This window comes from Labeo rohita, chromosome 5 (assembly GCF_022985175.1).
Source record: "Labeo rohita strain BAU-BD-2019 chromosome 5, IGBB_LRoh.1.0, whole genome shotgun sequence".
NCBI lineage: Eukaryota > Metazoa > Chordata > Actinopteri > Cypriniformes > Cyprinidae > Labeo > Labeo rohita.
Window position 1 is genome coordinate 9365030 of NC_066873.1, and position 17602 is coordinate 9382631.

The window sequence follows — 17602 nt, forward strand, 5'->3', positions numbered from 1 at the left end:
GCAATAGCCAAAAATACATCAGATGGGTCAAATTGTATGCCAAAAAACATTAGGATATTAAGTAAAGATCATGTTCCATGAAGACATTTTGTTAAATTTCCTACCGCAAATATATCAAAACTTAATTTTTGATTAGTAACATGCATTGCTATGAACTTCATTTGGACAACTCTAAAGGCGATTTTCTCAATATTTTGATTTTTTTGCACCATCAGATTCCAGATTTTCAAATAGTTTTAATTCGGCCAAATATTGTCCTTTCGTAACAATACATCAATGAAAAGCTTATTTATAATGATGTATAGAAATGTATAGATGTATATAAAAATCTCAATTTTTGAAAAATTTACACCAGGGTCACATATTATTGTGGATTTCAAACGATAATAGAAGGATCTTAGTAAACATCTAAGATTTAAATACTTAAATGCTTTTTAAATGTGTTTTTGGTTGTGGGACAGCAGTTTGCTCCAATTCTGTAGAATGCCCCATAGAGGAAAAAAGGAAATGTATTTTGTTTGATACTAAGTTAAAATAAACTGCATTTCTTCATTTTACTTATTTTTCATATCTATTTCATTGATTTATTTTAATGTTTTAATTTGTATTATTCATCATTTTAAAAAGAGATACATTTTTGTACCACCCAACATGACAATGAGTCTTAGTTAACACTATTTTATTCATAAAATATATATAAAATCACATTGATTGACAGCAATCAAGCAATACTTAGTGTTGGTCTGTTGGTGAGCTCAAAGAGAAGCACAACAGTAGTAGTATCTATAACACTGTAAGTGTGGTAAGAAATAAAAGATCAATGCAAATCGTGAAAGAGATCAAACAGCTGGTTCCACTGCATAACTGAGGAAACACACATCAGCTTTTTTTTTTAAATTGAGCCTGCGAGTACAATTCTAACAAATCAAAGTGATTCAAAGAGACAACGCATGTGTATAGGTTGAATTGTAAGCACATTTCGATCACATACTGGCACAGAGACGCTCGTCGGGCAAAGGCTCAGATTCTTTGGGGGACAAGTGCAGATAACTGACTTTCAAAGCTATAGGTAATAAGTCCAAGGCTACATTACAATTGATTGTAAAAGCTTTCCATTAAAAAAAAAAAGAATGAGAATGACAACACACCACATCAAAACCAAAAATGTTGCCTTGGTTTCATCCTCAGAAAATGAGAATACACATTGCGGCAGTATTTCACACAATGGAATGATAAAACTAAAACTCAAAAATATGTCTAATCTGGCCAGCTCATCACTTTTATTAGCTGCCTGTAACACCCAATAAACATCCAATCAGAAAAGTAGAAGGTGAGTCTCGCCAAAACGCAAAAAAGACGTCAAGCCAGCAAAAAAGACGCATAATAGATTCACGGCAAACACGTATTAAGTATCACAGCTCAGTTTTTGCTAAGTAAATATATAATCCAAAAGTTTGTGATGAATGAAAGCAACTTCACAGCTAACATTTAGAGAAAAGTGGTATTTCTCCCATTTTTTCTCAAACACAACCCACTGGCTTGTCTATCCTGTGTCAGAATGTTTTCTTGGTTAAATAAATAAAAAAAAAGTAAAAGGACAGCTTTTTATAAAACTGAGTTTTTGTCATTCTTTACTCACCCTCATCTCATTTCAATCCTGTAAGACATTCTTTCTTCTGTGGAACACAAAAGAAGATATCTTGAAGTGTGTTGCAACTGCTTGTCCAAATAACAGGGTTTAAAACAACACTGGGTTCCATTAGCTTTTGGCATTCTGAAGAGTAGGTCATACAGGTTTGGAATGACATGAAAAAGGTGGAAAAAGTTCAACTGGACAGTCTAGCAGCTAAAGGTGAGAAGATTGAGTCATGTTTCTATGGTGAAATGCATTGAGAATTTTAAAACATTTAGCAAGAATATAGTGTTCAAACACTGTAACGTACCTTTAAATATTTACTTAAAAGAAAATAATCTAAAATAGTTTTTCGTAGTCTTGTTTTTGGCAGCAAGTCGCTCAGCATTTTCATTTAGAAAGCTGTAGATACACATACTAGTCCTGATGGGGAAAAAACTGTTCTGTAATGCTAAAATCTAAGCTGGCCAATTTCATAGGTCAACAGTAGTCAAGGACGAGCACCTCCTTGTTTCACTGACCTTGAAGGGCTTAAACCAAAAGATCATTAATTATTATTCCCACACTCATTTTTTCGCCAGAAAATGACAGTTAGCAATGTCTTGCAAATGCAAGAGAAACACAATTAGCTTGCAGCAGTCACATTGTGAGGAATCAGAAAGTGCTCAGGTGAAGGTTTACTATAATGTGCTTATATTATCTGCACACACTCACACATACACACACTCATTGCTCAAATGTCTTCTCCAGTCCATTTCACATGTTTTAAGTCTTAACTTTAAATGCTATAGGAAAATTTTTCCCTCTATTGCTAAACGTTCTGTGAACAACAAAGCGCAAATTCTTTTCTTGTCCAGGCAAAAAACATTTTTGGTAACTGATCACTTGTTCACAAGAACTGAGAATAAAGATTTGAGAAAAAACTGAGCTTAAACCTCCAGGCCTTGGCGAGAAAAGTAGTCTTCCAGTTCTGTGAGCTTCTCGATTAGCAATACATCGAGGTCAACGTCGTCCTGTCTACCTCTACGAGCCCGTCCTCGTGGCCCCTTCACACGCAGTGGACCCAGGTTAGTTTTAGCCTTGCGTTTGCGAGGCAGCGTGAAATCTGGGAAGTCTAGAACTCGCTTTCGTTTCTGATGACCGATGCACACCAGAGAACCGTTCTTTTCTTTCGGTTCTTCAAATATTGTCTCCAGGCTTCTGCGTGAATGAAAATCAGAATCAGAAAATTTCCAGAAGAGTAAATAAAGAAATGAAAGAATAAAAAGTGTGAACACAAACCTGTTAGGGGTTGGAGACTTGTAATTCTTGTTGGTATAAATCTCCTCCAAGCTGAATTCTTTTTTCTTTAGCCTAATGGGACACAAAAAAAAGGATGTTTTAGACATGAATGAATACTTATGATAAATGGGACATTCTACAGAATTGGTGCAAACTGCTGTCCCACAACCAAAAAACATTTTTTTAAAAGCATTTAAGTATTCAAATCTGAGATCCTTTTATTATCAATAAAAACCCACAATATTATTTAAAATATCAGTAAAATGAACATATGTAAAATCATCATTTAGTGGGTACTGGCAATTGGGAGGTGGCTTTTCTGAACCCTAACACCGTGTCCTAAAGGTGCGTTCATGCCATATCGGAATTACCGTAATTACGAGATTCCAACTTGTAAAAAGCGCTCACGTCCTCGTAATTACAACTTGTGAACCGTCTTCTGAGCGCTATGACTTGTACCACATGACCGCTGCACCACCTGACCAACGTAGGCTCTGTTTAGGCATTGATAGGTTTGCCATTGAAAAGCGTAATTTAGAGTCTGAGGACTCAAACAGCTCCGAGTAGAACGTCACATGTTGTCATCTCGAAATTACAGTAATTACGATACAGCGTGAATGCAGCATCTTTACACACGACAAGACTCCAGTGACAAGCAATTTGGGTCTCCACACTAGACGTGACGTGACAATGCAACACAATAGAATTAATCAAATATCACAGCCAATCAGAAGCGTCTGTGGGTGGGCTCTCCCTGGAAGCTCTCATTCATAAATGTTAAACCTTTTTAACATTATTAAATGTACATACTGAGTGACTTATACAGTCTTTGTTATGGAATACACATGCTGGTTCGCATCGAGACTAACACGGAAAAGATACCTTTTATCGCATGTAGGGCACAGTGTAACCCCTAACGTATGAAGATGATATTTAGTATGAATAACTTTTGCATTTTGTTCCATTGTTGTTTTTAAAAAATATCTTTTTTGATTTTTTTTTTTTTTTTTTTTTTTTTTTTTTAAAGGTGAGGTTAAAAAATATATATATTTATTTTATATTTTCTTTGTAAATTATGAAACTTTATGTAAAAAAATAATGTCCTGAATTTTCATGTCACTACTCAAATAGTGTCTTTTATTCCATTGGCTGATTTAAACTACACCCCTACATTTACGATTAGGAAATATTTATGTGTCCCTCTCTCTCATAGCTACAGACATGGCAAAAAAATATTGTCACCCTTGCAATTCTGTCAGAAAGTGCAACACTTCTTTTAGAAAATTGTTCCAATTGCAAATGTTTTGGTATTCACGTGACAAAAAACACAGAGAAGAAAAGTCAAACTTGATAAAATTTCACACAGAAATCAAAAATGGACTAGACAAAATTATTGGCACCTTGTCAAAATTGTAAGAAATAATTGCTTTTCGAGCATGTGATGCTCCTGTAATTTGTATTTAGACACACCTGTGGCAAGTAACAGGTGTGGGCAATATAGTAATCACACTTGCAACCAGTTAAAATGGAGAAAAGTTGACTCAGCCTTTGTGTTGTGTGTCACACTGAGCATGGAGAAAAGAAAAAAGTGTAAAGAGTTGTCTGTGGATTTGAGAAAAAGCTCTGGGAAAACATGGACAATCTCAAGAATACAAGTACATCTCCAGACATCTTAATGTTCCTGTGTCCACTGTGCACAATAACATCAAGAGGTTTACAGCCCATGGCACTGCAGCTAACCTCCCTGGACGTGGACGGAAGAGCAAAATTAATGAAAAATTACAACAAAGGATTGTTTGAATGGTGGATAAAGAACCCCCATTAACTTCCAAAATAAATTCAAGCTGATTTGCAAACACAGAATACAACAGTGTCAGCTCGCACTATCCCTTGAAAAGGGATGCTATGGTAGACCCACTACACTCAGTCAGTCAGTTTAAATCTAGAATAAAGACCCATCTCTTTAACCTTGCTTACACATAACACATCAACATATTCTTATAATTCAAATCCGTTAAAGGATTGTTAGGCTGCACTAATTAGGTCAACCGGAACCGGGAACACTTCCCATAACACCCAATGTACTCAGTGCATCGTCAGAAAAATGGCATCTACGCTAATATTAGTCTGTTTCTTTCTTATTCCGAGGTCACCTTAACCACCAGATCCAGTCCGTATCCAGCCCAGATGGTGGATCGGCACCTAGAGACGACCTCTACAGCACTGAATGTCAGCGGAGACCACATCGACTAGAGCCTGGTTTCTCCCAAGGTTTTTTTCTCCGTTTGTCACCGAAGGAGTTTTGGTTCCTTGCCGCTGTCGCCTCTGGCGTGCTTAGTTGGGGACACTCTTCTCACTTTCTCTTCACACGATATTGTATTTTATTTTATTGTATTTGATTAACTACCTTTACCTGAAAATTGAGTGTTTATTGTTGCCCTTTTGCATTGTTGACGTACTATTTCCTATTTAATACTGTACAGCCACCTTGTCACAATTGTGTATTGTTAAAGGCGGTATATAAATAAAGGTGACTTGACTTGACTTGACTTGACCCAGGAGGACACCACTGCTGACACAAAGGCATAAAAAAAAGTAAGACTGGAGTTTGCCAAAACTTATGTGACAAAACCACAATCCTTCTGGGAGAATGTACTGTGGACAGATGATATAAAAGAAGGGCTTTTTGGTAAAGGACATCATGGCATTGTTTACAGAAAAAGAAAAGGCCTTCAAAGAAAAGAACACAGTGCCTACAGTAAAACATGGTGGAGGTTCAAAGATGCCTGGATGCCTTGACTGTGTGAACGGTTTCATGAAATCTGATGATTGGCAAAGAATTTTGGGGCGCAACATAGTGGGCAGTGTCAGAAAGCTGCGTCTCTACTAGAGGTCATGGGTCTTCCAGCAGGACAATGACCCGAAACACACTTCAAAAAGCACTCACAAATTGTTACAAACAAAGCGCTGGAGAGTTCTGAAATGGCCATCAGTGAGTCCAAATCTGAGATCAGCAATGAGATCTCAAAACAGCAGTTGGGAGAAGGCATCCTTCAATCTAAATGACCTGGAGCAGTTTGCAAAAAAAAAAAAAAAAAAAAAAAAGAGTGGTCCAAAATTCCAGTAGAGTGGTGTAAGAAACTCATTCATGGTTACAGGAAGGGAATGATTTCAGTTTTTTTTTTGTTTTGTTTTTTTCCAAAGGGGGTACTACCAAATATTAAGTTAAGGGTGCCAATAATTTTGTCCAGTGCATTTTTCGGGTTCTGTGTGGAATTGTATCAGATTTGACTTTTCTTCTCTGTCTGTTTTTTTTGTGTTGTTCCAATGAGAACAAAACAAAAAAATAAACATGTGGGTACCTAAACATTTGCAACTGCAACAATTTTCTGAGATAAGGGTTGGATTTTCTGACAGAATTGCAAGGGTGCCGATATTTTTGGCCATTACTGTACATGGTGAGTAGATAGGCCCCATCATTTTGAGGTAAATGTGTTCAAAAGTATGAAAAATCTGTGTGTAACTTTAAGGAATGTCACTACTGAACACCATTTTTCTATCATTAAACACCTTTTTGGGTAGTTATTCCATAACATCATAGTTTTCATATGTCTACAACTGTTCAGAACTGTGCCAGCTAACCATGTGCTGATTAGCTAGCTGATCTGTGAACTAGGTTCAAAAGTATCTAAAATTGTCACAACCGAAACAGTCACGACTGAATCATGTCATCACTGTTTCAGCAGTGACAAAGGGGAACACATAATCCTTTATTTGGGGGAAATAAACAAAATTTTAGTACAGTTATGCAAATTTTTATTATTTTAGTATGTTTTAGTAGTGTTTTAGTATATAGGTTAAAATTCAGTAATGTGATGTTGTCGCTACCAAAACATTATTGTCATTACCAAAACATGGGATGTTCAGTAAATAATAATCAACTAATAAGATTAATAAGATGTTATGATATTTCTTGGTTCAATGTATATTCAAACAAATGAATCCTTAAATCCTTAAATCAATATGATCAACTTTACACTTTGCCCTTTACAAAGAATAAATGGATTCAAAATACAACAAATCTCATAAATCACACTACTAATATTGTAATTGTTACTGATTTACCTCTGAAAAAAATACAAGTATGTATTAATATGACCTATTAAGATTTAGCTTACATCTTCCTTGTAAAAAAAAAAAAAAAAAAATGTATGTGTATGTATTTATGTATGTATGTATGTATGTATGTGTATGTATATATATATATATATATATATATGTGTGTGTGTGTGTGTGTGTGTGTGTATATATTTTTTATTTTTTTTTACAAGGAAGATGTAAGCTAAATCTTAATAGGTCAAGAGAACCCTTCTTATTAAATTATATATTACTGTGTTTTGGTAGTGACAAATTTCAGGAGAGGAAAAATATTCCCAAACTTTCTGAAAATACAATGTTGTGTTTTTTATTTCTCTGTATAAAAACAGTATGGCCAGTTCTATTTAGATTCCACATCATTGTTTATTTTAAAGACTAGAGGAGTTGAATGCTCACCTCTTTGGTTTGGGGAGTCCCATTGGAGTAAGGTTGTTATCTGGTTTAGGAACAGTCTTACGAATACGAATCTGAGAGACCCTTTTGGAACGTTGACCACCTTGAGCTTCAGTATTAGTGTCATAGAGTTTCACCTATAAGAACATGAATGTGAAATCTTTCAGGTTAGCAATGTCTAAAAATATTTTCGCCAGCTTGAATTCTTCCTTCATTGTTCAAATACTAGAAGAGATGAATACCTGGTTCATTTCTGTAGATGCCCCCCGATTATGCAAACCAGGATATTTGACATTTGCACTGGCAATGGCAAAACTAGGCACAGATTCAGTGGGGGATCCATCCAATCGCACTGCCTTGGGGCTGATGCTGTGCCGAGAAGGGTGATCCAGGCTTCTTTCTGGTGTGAGACGAATTTTTGACAGATGACACACTGATGAAGATGAGATGGCCTTCCTACACAGTGAAAGAAGCAAGCATTTAGAAAATACCAGGTGACTGCTAAAATAACAGTCAACAGTCAATCTACACAAATTAATGATCAACTTAGAAGTGCAAATAGCTGAGGTTTGTAAAATTGGACTGGCTTCATGCTTCAAATCTAACACAATCATGACAGAGTGTCATGTTGCTATATTTTTGTTTTATTATGTCGCTTTAAGGTGAAGTGAGTGATTTCTGCACCACTAGCAACACCAACCTGAACAGAAAAATGTGATTTTTAAAAATTGTATGATGCACTGCCACAACATGATTAATGTCTTTTCCATGTTAATAAAGTTTCATGGCATAACCAGCCATGTTAGCGATAGGGGGACAGGGGATTCTATCAAGAGTGACACCTTACAGTTACTGACTGTTTTAAATAAAAATTGTTTTATTTGACTTTAAATATCATTTTGCATGACTTCAACAGCCAAAACTAAAGGAGAACTCCACTTCCAGAACAACAATTCACAAATAATTTACTCACCCCCTTGTCATCCAAGATGTTCATGTCTTCCTGTCTTCAGTCGTGAAGAAATTATGTTTTTTGAGGAAAGCATTTCAGGATTTTTCTCCATATAATGGACTTCATTGGTGCCCCAATTTTGAAAATGCCGTTTAAATGCAGCTTCAAAGGGCTCTAAATGATCCCAGCCGAGGAAGAACGGTCTTATCTAGCGAAACGATCAGTCTTTTTTTTTTTTTTTTTCTCCCGGAAAATAACAATTTGAATACTTTTTAAGCATAAAAGCTTGTGTAGCACAGGCTCTGGGATGCGCATTCACAACGCTACGTACTATTGAATTACGTCAAAAGGTCATGCGGAACGTTGGCAGAACTACACACCCAGTGTTTACAAAGCAAACATGCAAAGACTAAGAAACTGCAGTCAAACGCTGTTTACAAACAAAAAGGTACAACGATGTTGGACAATTCTGAAGTTGTAGAAGAAAATAAGATGGAGTTTTTCGCCATTCTCTACCTTTTTGAGCCAGAGTACACAGACAATGAACTTAGACTTGATTTGTACTAGTAGTAAAGGGAAGTTCGAATTTTACCGACTTGGATCTTTAAGTCTCGTTCACCAAAATGAACTAATCTTTTGAGTCATTTTGTTCATTTCAGCAAAATAATAAAATAATTAAAACGTTACACATTACTTCCCTAACACATCTACTGCTTACACAAACATTGATCACACTACAAACAAGACAAAACTATAATGCTATAAGAAACAGAAAAGATTAATTCATCGTTTACCTGGGTCTTTAGTCTATAATTAGCTCACCTTGCCTCTTATCTGACAAGTTTTCAGGTTTGAGTCGTTCGTTCATCACGTGACAGCCCCATAAGACGAACGAACGACTCGAAAAACCCGGAGACTCAAAACAGGTGGACTGATTCCAGTACAGAACCTAATAGGATGTTGCACGTGTGACTGAACGAATCAGTCCCCGAGATGACTCGTTCTTCCTGAGTCACATTAACGATTTGTTTAAAATGAATGAATCGTTCAAGAACGACCTATCGCTAATTTGTAGCATCGTGAACGTGCATCCAGAGCCTGTGCTACATGAGCTTTTGTGCTTAAAAAGTATGCAAATTTTTATTTTTCGAAAAAAAAAAAAATATGATTGATCGTTTCGCTAGATAAGACCCTTCTTCCTCGGCTGGGATGGTTTAGAGCCCTTTGAAACTGCACTGAAACTGCAGTTTGGAAGTAAAAAATCAGGGCACCAATAAAGTCCATTATATGGAGAAAAATCCTGAAATGCTTTCCTCAAAAACAATAATTTCTTCACGACTGAAGACAGAAAGACATGAACATCTTGGATGACAAAGGGGTGAGTACATTATTAGTAAATTGTTGATCTGGAAATGGACTTCTCCTTTTGAGATATAATGGATAATTTACCTCAAAAAACAACGAAAGACACATCTATTACATTGAAGCTGTGAGGCAAGTAGTGCGGTTACCTGCCCTCATGCTGTCCCGATTTGTGATTGATTTGTATATCTTGTAGATATGTCGCAACTGGTGTAGACAGACAAATTGTCACTAGAAATCTTATCGTATTTGGTTAGGAAAGGAGTAGGCAAGTTCGGTCCTAGAGAGCTGCTGTCCTCACGATTTAGCTCCAACCCTGAAAAAAACCCTCACCTGCCTATCCACCTTTTATTCCTGTAAGAGCGGATGCGGCCATTTGTAAATTTTATCGGTCAGGCTTCTGGTCTCATCCGCATCCAGCTATTTTCAGCTGTACAAAACAGCTCGTTTTGCTGCTTGATATCACAAATTGATGTGTCTTACCATATTATTTTAATGTATTATCTTAACTTGTTAAGATTAGGGTTAAAGCTAAACCCTGCAGGACAGCGGCTCTCTAGGACCCAACTTGCCCACCCCTAGATAGGACATGGTGTAAGGTGTTCCGAGTGGTTGTCAGGGTGTTGCCATGCAGTTACTACGCTGTTGTAGGTGGTTTCTTACTGGCCCACCCCAAAAGAATCCACCCTCTGGTTTCTATGATATCTACATCTGTGGACTTGGCGTGTATTATTAATTCAGGTGTAGCTGAATTAATAATACTGGTGCTTGCATTCCAAACACAGAAAACCCACAGATGCCACAAAGTGGGTTTCAAGGAAACAAGACCAAAAAATAATATTCATTATATTTCATAGGTTTGGATAGCTTTTCAGCAATCTGATTTTGTGTTGCTAGTTACGCTAAAATGGTGCACTTCACCTTCAGCCTGAACCATAACTGATTAGCAAAGACTGACTGAATTTTTTTTCCATGAATAGACTGGCTAAGTTGCGGGAGATGCAGGGGGATATGCCCACCGTGCTGAAGCTCTTTTCTTGCTGGGTGTAGCTTCTTGACTGGATCGGCGTATATAGCTATCAATGAAAAGATGTAGATCAAAATGATTTGAATCGTAAGTGCAAGCAGCATGCAGGTAAACACTGGCATTCACCTTAGATTATCTAAATCAAATTTTCTTGCAATCAAAACATGCAAAACAAAGTTTTAACTTCAAACTTAACTCACTGGTGATCGTTGTCCACGCCTGGTGGGGCTGTGAAGTCGACCAGAGGTCGAAAAGGATGGCACTTGCACCTCCCCAAAATCCGACTCATAACCGTATTGATACCAGGACGTGACAACTGCATTAGCGGAAAGTTGATCCGTCTGTGTCGAAACCACAGCCTGAAGGAAGTTGGAGAAGACAAAGCCAGGACGGTACTAACTCCTGCCCCAGAGAAGCTCCCTTTGCTTAAAGTAGACAAAGGTGGAGTGGCGGGCCGAAAAAGTTGAGATAAGCTCGGACAACACTCAGAGTCTTTATCCAAGTTGACAGGTAATGCATCTGAAGGACAAGCTAGTGTACCAGTCAATCGAGGAAAGACAGGAAGCATCGAGTCCTCAAGAATTGGTTGCCAGTGTTTGGATATTTCTCCTGCCTGCTCGAAGAAGGACAAGGAAAGGGTTTCTCCAACTTTAAGAGTGGAAAAAGCAGGACGGTGATGTTTTTTTCCACCACAGTGTTTGAGTTTGGATCCAGTTCTGCTGTAACCAGTCCATCTGTCTATCAAGTTGTTTGAGGAACAGCTTCTGGACACCAAACGATAGGCAGTATCCGAGAGCTGTTTCAAGAGTTTGTTAGTATCACTGTCTAGAAATGATTTTGAGAACCCATTTCTTGGGGCCGAAAGATGGGAACTGAAGAATGCTTGATGAAATGTCAAAATTGAACCTTGTGATCTTTGGTCACCAACACCTTTGACCAATTGGTTTGGCAAAGCAAGTTCACAGTATGGCAGGACTGATGACCCTTGAAATGAAAGTTTCATTGGGCTGTCCTTTGAGTATGAGAACTGACAAGCAATGCTTTGTCCCTTATAACCTATCTTTGTGCTCTCATCAAAATCTCCATAATTTGTTGCTGTAAATTCATCTATATTTCTTGACGTTGTGACATGATCCAAGACTGAAGTACTATTACTCAGTGAGGTAGTAGCAGAGTGAAAAAGACCATTTGTTTTGATCTTGTCCAAGATCGTTTCTTCTTTCTTATAAGAAGTCAGAACTGAACAACCCTTGGGCTTCTCAGGGTTGGGTTGTGCTCCTAGCGGCTTAATGGATAAAGGGAAGGTAATTTGACTAAAGCACTGCTGCTGAATTTTTTCACAATCATCTTTAGAGGAATCTGTTAATGCTTCTGGTTTCCCAGAGGGCTTTGAGTTCATTGCTTTTGAAAATGAACAATGATCTGTATTTGTGTTTGACTTTAAGCCACTAGGAGCTGAAGATGTGAGAAGCTGAACGGAAGGCACCCGAGGGTTTTCAAGAACATGTAAACACTGATTATTCAAGATGTCTTCTCCTTCCTGATCAGATTTATTTTTCCCCTCACTATCAGAAGACAGTGCTTCTTGATTACAAGGAAGTTCCCGGTTGATGTTGTCATTGTCATCTGAGCTGCCGACCAATAGGTTTAATGCGACTCTGTCCTTCTCAGCTTCCAGTTCCATCTCCAGGTCTTCAAAATCTGAAACAGGTGAGTAGTTACCCTGCAAACAATTGCCAGTTCGTCCCAAAGGGCATGTTTTTAGAATTCCACATGATGAACTAGAGATGCTACAATTTCCACTTAGATCCTGACAGCTTAGGTCCTCAGGCATATGAGCAGGACTTTGGCTAGACTGGGAAGGAGTTGACAAAGGAATTGGCCAAGAACACACAGGGTCCTTCTTTAATTCAGGAGACAGTGATCTATAAAGAGACTGTGGCCTAGAAGAGGAGACATTTGAGATGATTCCTTTGTAGTCTTTTGGCACGTCTGCATCCCCCCCTGCAAGGACACAAAAAATTAAATCAAAATTTAATCTGCCTTTGCTTAGATTTGAGGGCATCTACATTTTAGAGTACTTCTAAAAGTTGACTAAAAGATTTTTAATTTTTAGTTAAATTCATTATTTATTTATTTTTAAGAAGACTTCAGCTCACCAAACCTACATTTATTTGTTCCATGGTACAGCAAAGACAGTAAAATTTTGAAATATTTTTACTATTTAAAATATTTTTCTATTTGAATATATTTTAAAATGCAATTTATTCCTGTGATTTCAAAGCTGAATTTTTAGCATCATTACTAATCATTCTAATATTCTGATTTGCTGCTCAATAAAACATTTATTATTATTACTGCTGAAAACAGCTGAGTAGAATTTTTTCAGGTTTCTTTGATAAATAGAAAGTTCAGAACAGCATTTATCTGAAACAGAAATCTTTTGTAACATTATAAATGTCTTTATCATTACTTTTGATCAATTTAAAGCATCCCTGCTAAATAAAAGTATTTTAAAATTATGATCAAATATTGATAATGATGATAATAAAAATGTTTTTTAAACAGCAAATGAGCATATTATAACAATTTCTGAAGAATCATGTGACACTGAAGACTGGAGTAATGATGCTGAAAATTTAGCTTTGATCACAGGAATCAATTACATTTTAAAATACATTCAAATAGAAAGATTTTTTAAATAAAAATATTTTTCACAATATTAATGCTTTTGCTGTATTTTGGATCAAATAAATGCAGGCTTGGTGAGCAGAAGAGGCTTCTTTAAAAAAAACATTAAAAATCTTACTGTTCAAAAACTTTTGACTGGTAGTGTACTAAAGACTATAAACCATGATAAGCAACAGCAAGTAGGAAATCATGGTTTGTGGTTTTAACATACATAATATTAGCTATTAAAAACAAGGTTTTTTTCTAATTTCAACTTCATATTACACTGAGAAATACACAAACACAGGAAAGCAACCTCTGCTCATCAGAGCATTTGGGATGGGATTTTTAAGACTTTTTTTAGCTTCAAATTACATAATTAATTGAAGTGACTATGTTTATTATGCTAACATGAACATTTACCACGACTGCAAGTTGATGAAACACTTGGAGTATTTGGACAACCAAAGGACAAGTCTCTTCCCAGCTGGCCAACTTTACTGTGCAGCTGAGCTAAACTGCGGGTATGCGCACTGCTTTGTGAACACAGCTGGTCCATCCTCCTCTCCACTGCCTCAAGACGCTGGGTCAGAGGGCCAAAGGTATCCGTCAGCAGACGCTTCATCTCAGTTTGATGGGACACAAGAAATCGTTCCAGGACTCCAAGCTGATCTCCTGATGGTCCAGGTGGAGGAGATGAATTGAAAGTGGCAGATGTCCATTGTGGATCCCTAAACTTGGCCTCTGCAAAGGAGATGTTAATTAAAAGCTGCTTCGTAACATATCTTGACTAGATACCAAAAGACTGTTTGGATTCCATTTAGAACCAGTTCTTTTACAATATACATCTGCAATGTTAGTTTTAGTAAAACGTGCACACAATTCTGAAATTCTGAAAAAAAAAGAAGGACAAACTCAAAAATATTATATATTATTATAATATATTTATTTTTTTTATATTGTATTTCTAACAACAAATTGCAGCCTCTATTTAACTGTCAGGGCATAACAAGGAAGTAATTGCTACACATTTGATTCCTTTTAGTTTTTAATTATTAGAAAACAAAATATGAACATAGGTGTTTCTTTACAGGTTGAAAGGGGAAAGATGATCTGCTTTAGTGAAAACAAACTTAGGGTTACCTTGTTGCGTACACATGTGCATGTTAGTCGAACTAGCTTTGACTCCAAAGTTACACCTTTCCGGATCAATCTGTCTCAGTGCTCCTTCATTTTCCAGATGAACTTCCTTCATGCCTTTTCCAAAGTCTGAGGGCCGTGTTTTGTCACCAGATTCAATCTCCTCCCCGTTGGTTTCTCTGCATCCTACGACCAGCTGCTCCTGGTACAGCGGCGAATGAGCAGCACGATGGCATGGACCAGCCGCAGACGCAGGCACCTGCTCTGTCCCTTTCTGCTCAGCCGGAGGATTGGACAACATCTTTATAAGGAACTGACAAGAGAGAATACACACATACAGACAGGCGACCTATTAAGTCATAAGGCATAACATAAACTAAATATGTGACCCTGGACCACAAAACCAGTCATAAGGGTCAGTTTTTAAGAATAGTTAGGATAGGACAATATTTGACCGAGATACAATTATTTGAAAATCTGGAATCTGAAGGTGCAAAAAATTAAAAACATTGAAAAAATTGCCTTTAAAGTTGTCCAAATGAAGCTCTTAGTGAAAAATTAAGTTGATATATTTACAGTAGGAAATTCACAAAATATTTTCATGGACCATGATCTTTACTTAATATCCTAAATTTCTGACCCATACAATGAATTGTTGGCTATTGCTACAAATATACCAGGGTCACATATGATAAAGTTAGTATTACTGTTATGTCCATTCTTTGGTCTTACCATATAAGACCAGTATTATATATATATTATACCAAGGTATTTACAAAATGTGATGTCTCACATAGTAATACCGTGGCACTGAATGATTAGCATATTTATACACCATGCTATTTATATGATACTCCAATACAAGAGATGTTCATACCATATTGCTTTCATATAAAACATGGTACTGAATAATTATATGAATATACCACATGGTATTTACGTACAAATCCACGGAACTTAGCATGGTACAATGTCCAAAATACACGATAGCATACCATGTGTGTCTTACTCATTCATATTCAGTGGTCAATAAATACAGGAACCTGTCAAACGCCCCTTGGAGCGGTTTTACCATAGTAATTCCGTCAGAATAACCGCACATTCATTTGTTCTGAACACAACTGTCTATACGTGCACTACACATATATTTCACTTCATACACATGAACTGTGATTTCATATCCAGCTGGTGTTTTGCAAGGAATAATCAGATGAATGAAACTGAGGAGGTTTCGTCGGATAAATCACTACACTAACGTTAACCAAAACATTATATTAGACCACCTTTCGCATATAATTAACTACAGAAATCATTTATAAACACTTCAAAACTGTATAGATGTTACGCATAATGATGTCAATGAACAGGCTCCTCATGTCTGTCAGACTTTCGAAGGCCCCTGAAACGAACACAAATAAATCAACAGCAAGTCAGACATATTTCATAAAGCACTACCGATATTGCGTTCCCGTTCACAACTGTCAATCCCCGCCAAACAAAGTCTCCGGCGGTGAGAGTGTGCTGTTATATCACTAACAGTCGCCGAGCCATCCTCATGATGCACAGGTCGGATGTGATTTCTTTAAGCCAGTAAAAGCCATTTCCGGCGACCCTTCAGACCCATATCAGAATATTAAGGCGATTTCCAGTGCAAGCTGACTACACACTAACCCAGCTTATTATTACGACAGATACGTAATTAACTATATCATAAAATTAACACGCAGTGCTAACTAAATTCCCAAACGTCAGAATATTTATTATTGACGGGCAGTGACGACTTCCGTCATGCGTGCTGCTGTAAAGCGAGTTGCCATTGGGTGCTCCAGGAACTGAAGCTCAGTTCTATTGGACTATTTTAATAGAAACGCGTGATTTTTATTTGAAAAAATATATATATTACGCCGAATCTACAGTGTACCGTTTTGACTGATACATACTGTGCTACATTAGTCAGAATACTTACTAAAATAATTGTTATTAAAATATAAAAGTCACAATTTAATGTATTAATTGCTGAAGGAAGTTTAATTTTTTTAAAAACAGATAATTGTTGTTTATGTTAGTAATTTTATATGGATTATTATTATAGATTATACTCTTAGATATACGCAAATGATGATGATGAGCTAATTATGAAACTTTGTTAAATTTAGCATGCTAAATCATTCTTTTTTAGTAGTAGACTGAACGTCAGAGTGAGTAAAGAGTATGGCTTTTTGCAGTTAAAATGTAACTCACAGATTGTTCTTATACTTTAATAAAACCAGTATTCTGATATTATGACCAGCAGAGGGCGTACATCCCTATTTAATGAAACAGTATATCTGTGACCCTGGACCAAAGAAAAAAAAAAAAACAGTCATAAGGGTCAATTTTTTAAGTGATATTTATACATCATCTGAACCAAAGCTGAACAAATAAGCTTTCCATTGATGTATGGTTTTTTAGGACAGGACAATGTTTGGCCGAGAGACAACTATTTGAAAAAATGGAATCTGAGGGTGCAAAAAATTTATAAAATCAAAACATTGATAAAATCACCTTTAAGGTTGTCCAAATGAAGTTCTTAGCAATGCATATTACTAATCAAAAATTAAGTTTTGATATTTATACGGTAAGAAATTTACAAAATATCTTCACGGAACATGATCTTTACTTAATATCCTAAAGATTTTCGGCATATAAGAAAAATCGTACGGTGTATTGTTGGCTATTGCTACAAATATACCCGTGCTACTTATTTCATATGCCTTTCAAAGCTCATTCTTCTTGTTCTGCTTCTTGAAGGCAGAATTAAGTATGTTGTGTTTTATTTAAATGTCACAGTTTGTGGTTCTGTAGAATAAGTAGCTACTGAACATTCAATTAATATTGAATATTGCAATTCAGTATTAAATACTGAACTCTGAATCAGTGAAAATTCTGTGGAACTTTAGAACAATTGAGTGCAGGAAGGTTTATGGTAGGCCTAAATATTAGTTAA

At 36.5% G+C, this 17602-nt stretch overlaps 1 protein-coding gene across 3 annotated transcripts; it reads right to left on the reverse strand.

The window, feature by feature from the left end:
* Nucleotides 1-664: 664 nt before the first annotated feature.
* wu:fi75a02 (uncharacterized) lies at nucleotides 665-16397 on the reverse strand. Of its 3 annotated transcripts, none has more exons than XM_051109201.1 (9): nucleotides 16072-16397; nucleotides 14620-14929; nucleotides 13900-14220; nucleotides 11007-12810; nucleotides 10799-10855; nucleotides 7708-7921; nucleotides 7469-7602; nucleotides 2915-2986; nucleotides 665-2830 (listed from the first exon to the last, which is right to left on the reverse strand). In XM_051109201.1, exons 2-9 carry the CDS (start codon nucleotides 14915-14917, stop codon nucleotides 2563-2565), a joined length of 3168 nt encoding a protein of 1055 aa, XP_050965158.1. In that variant the 5' UTR covers nucleotides 14918-14929; nucleotides 16072-16397; the 3' UTR covers nucleotides 665-2562. The 3 variants fall into 3 exon arrangements, with proteins under 3 accessions (XP_050965158.1, XP_050965157.1, XP_050965159.1); XM_051109200.1 differs by having other exon boundaries at nucleotides 665-2833; XM_051109202.1 differs by lacking the exon at nucleotides 10799-10855 and having other exon boundaries at nucleotides 665-2833.
* Between the last annotated feature and the right edge of the window lie 1205 nt (nucleotides 16398-17602).

Coding starts and splice junctions, on each gene's coding strand:
- wu:fi75a02 (XM_051109200.1), bottom strand. CDS start 14,917: ATGTTGTCCAATCCTCCGGCTGAGCAGAAAGGGACAGAGCAGGTGCCT. Junction 12,811..13,899: donor TTCATCAACTTGCAGTCGTG/GTAAATGTTCAT, acceptor GTGTCCTTGCAG/GGGGGGATGCAGACGTGCCA. Junction 7,922..10,798: donor AAGAAAAGAGCTTCAGCACG/GTGGGCATATCC, acceptor TTCACTGTGTAG/GAAGGCCATCTCATCTTCAT.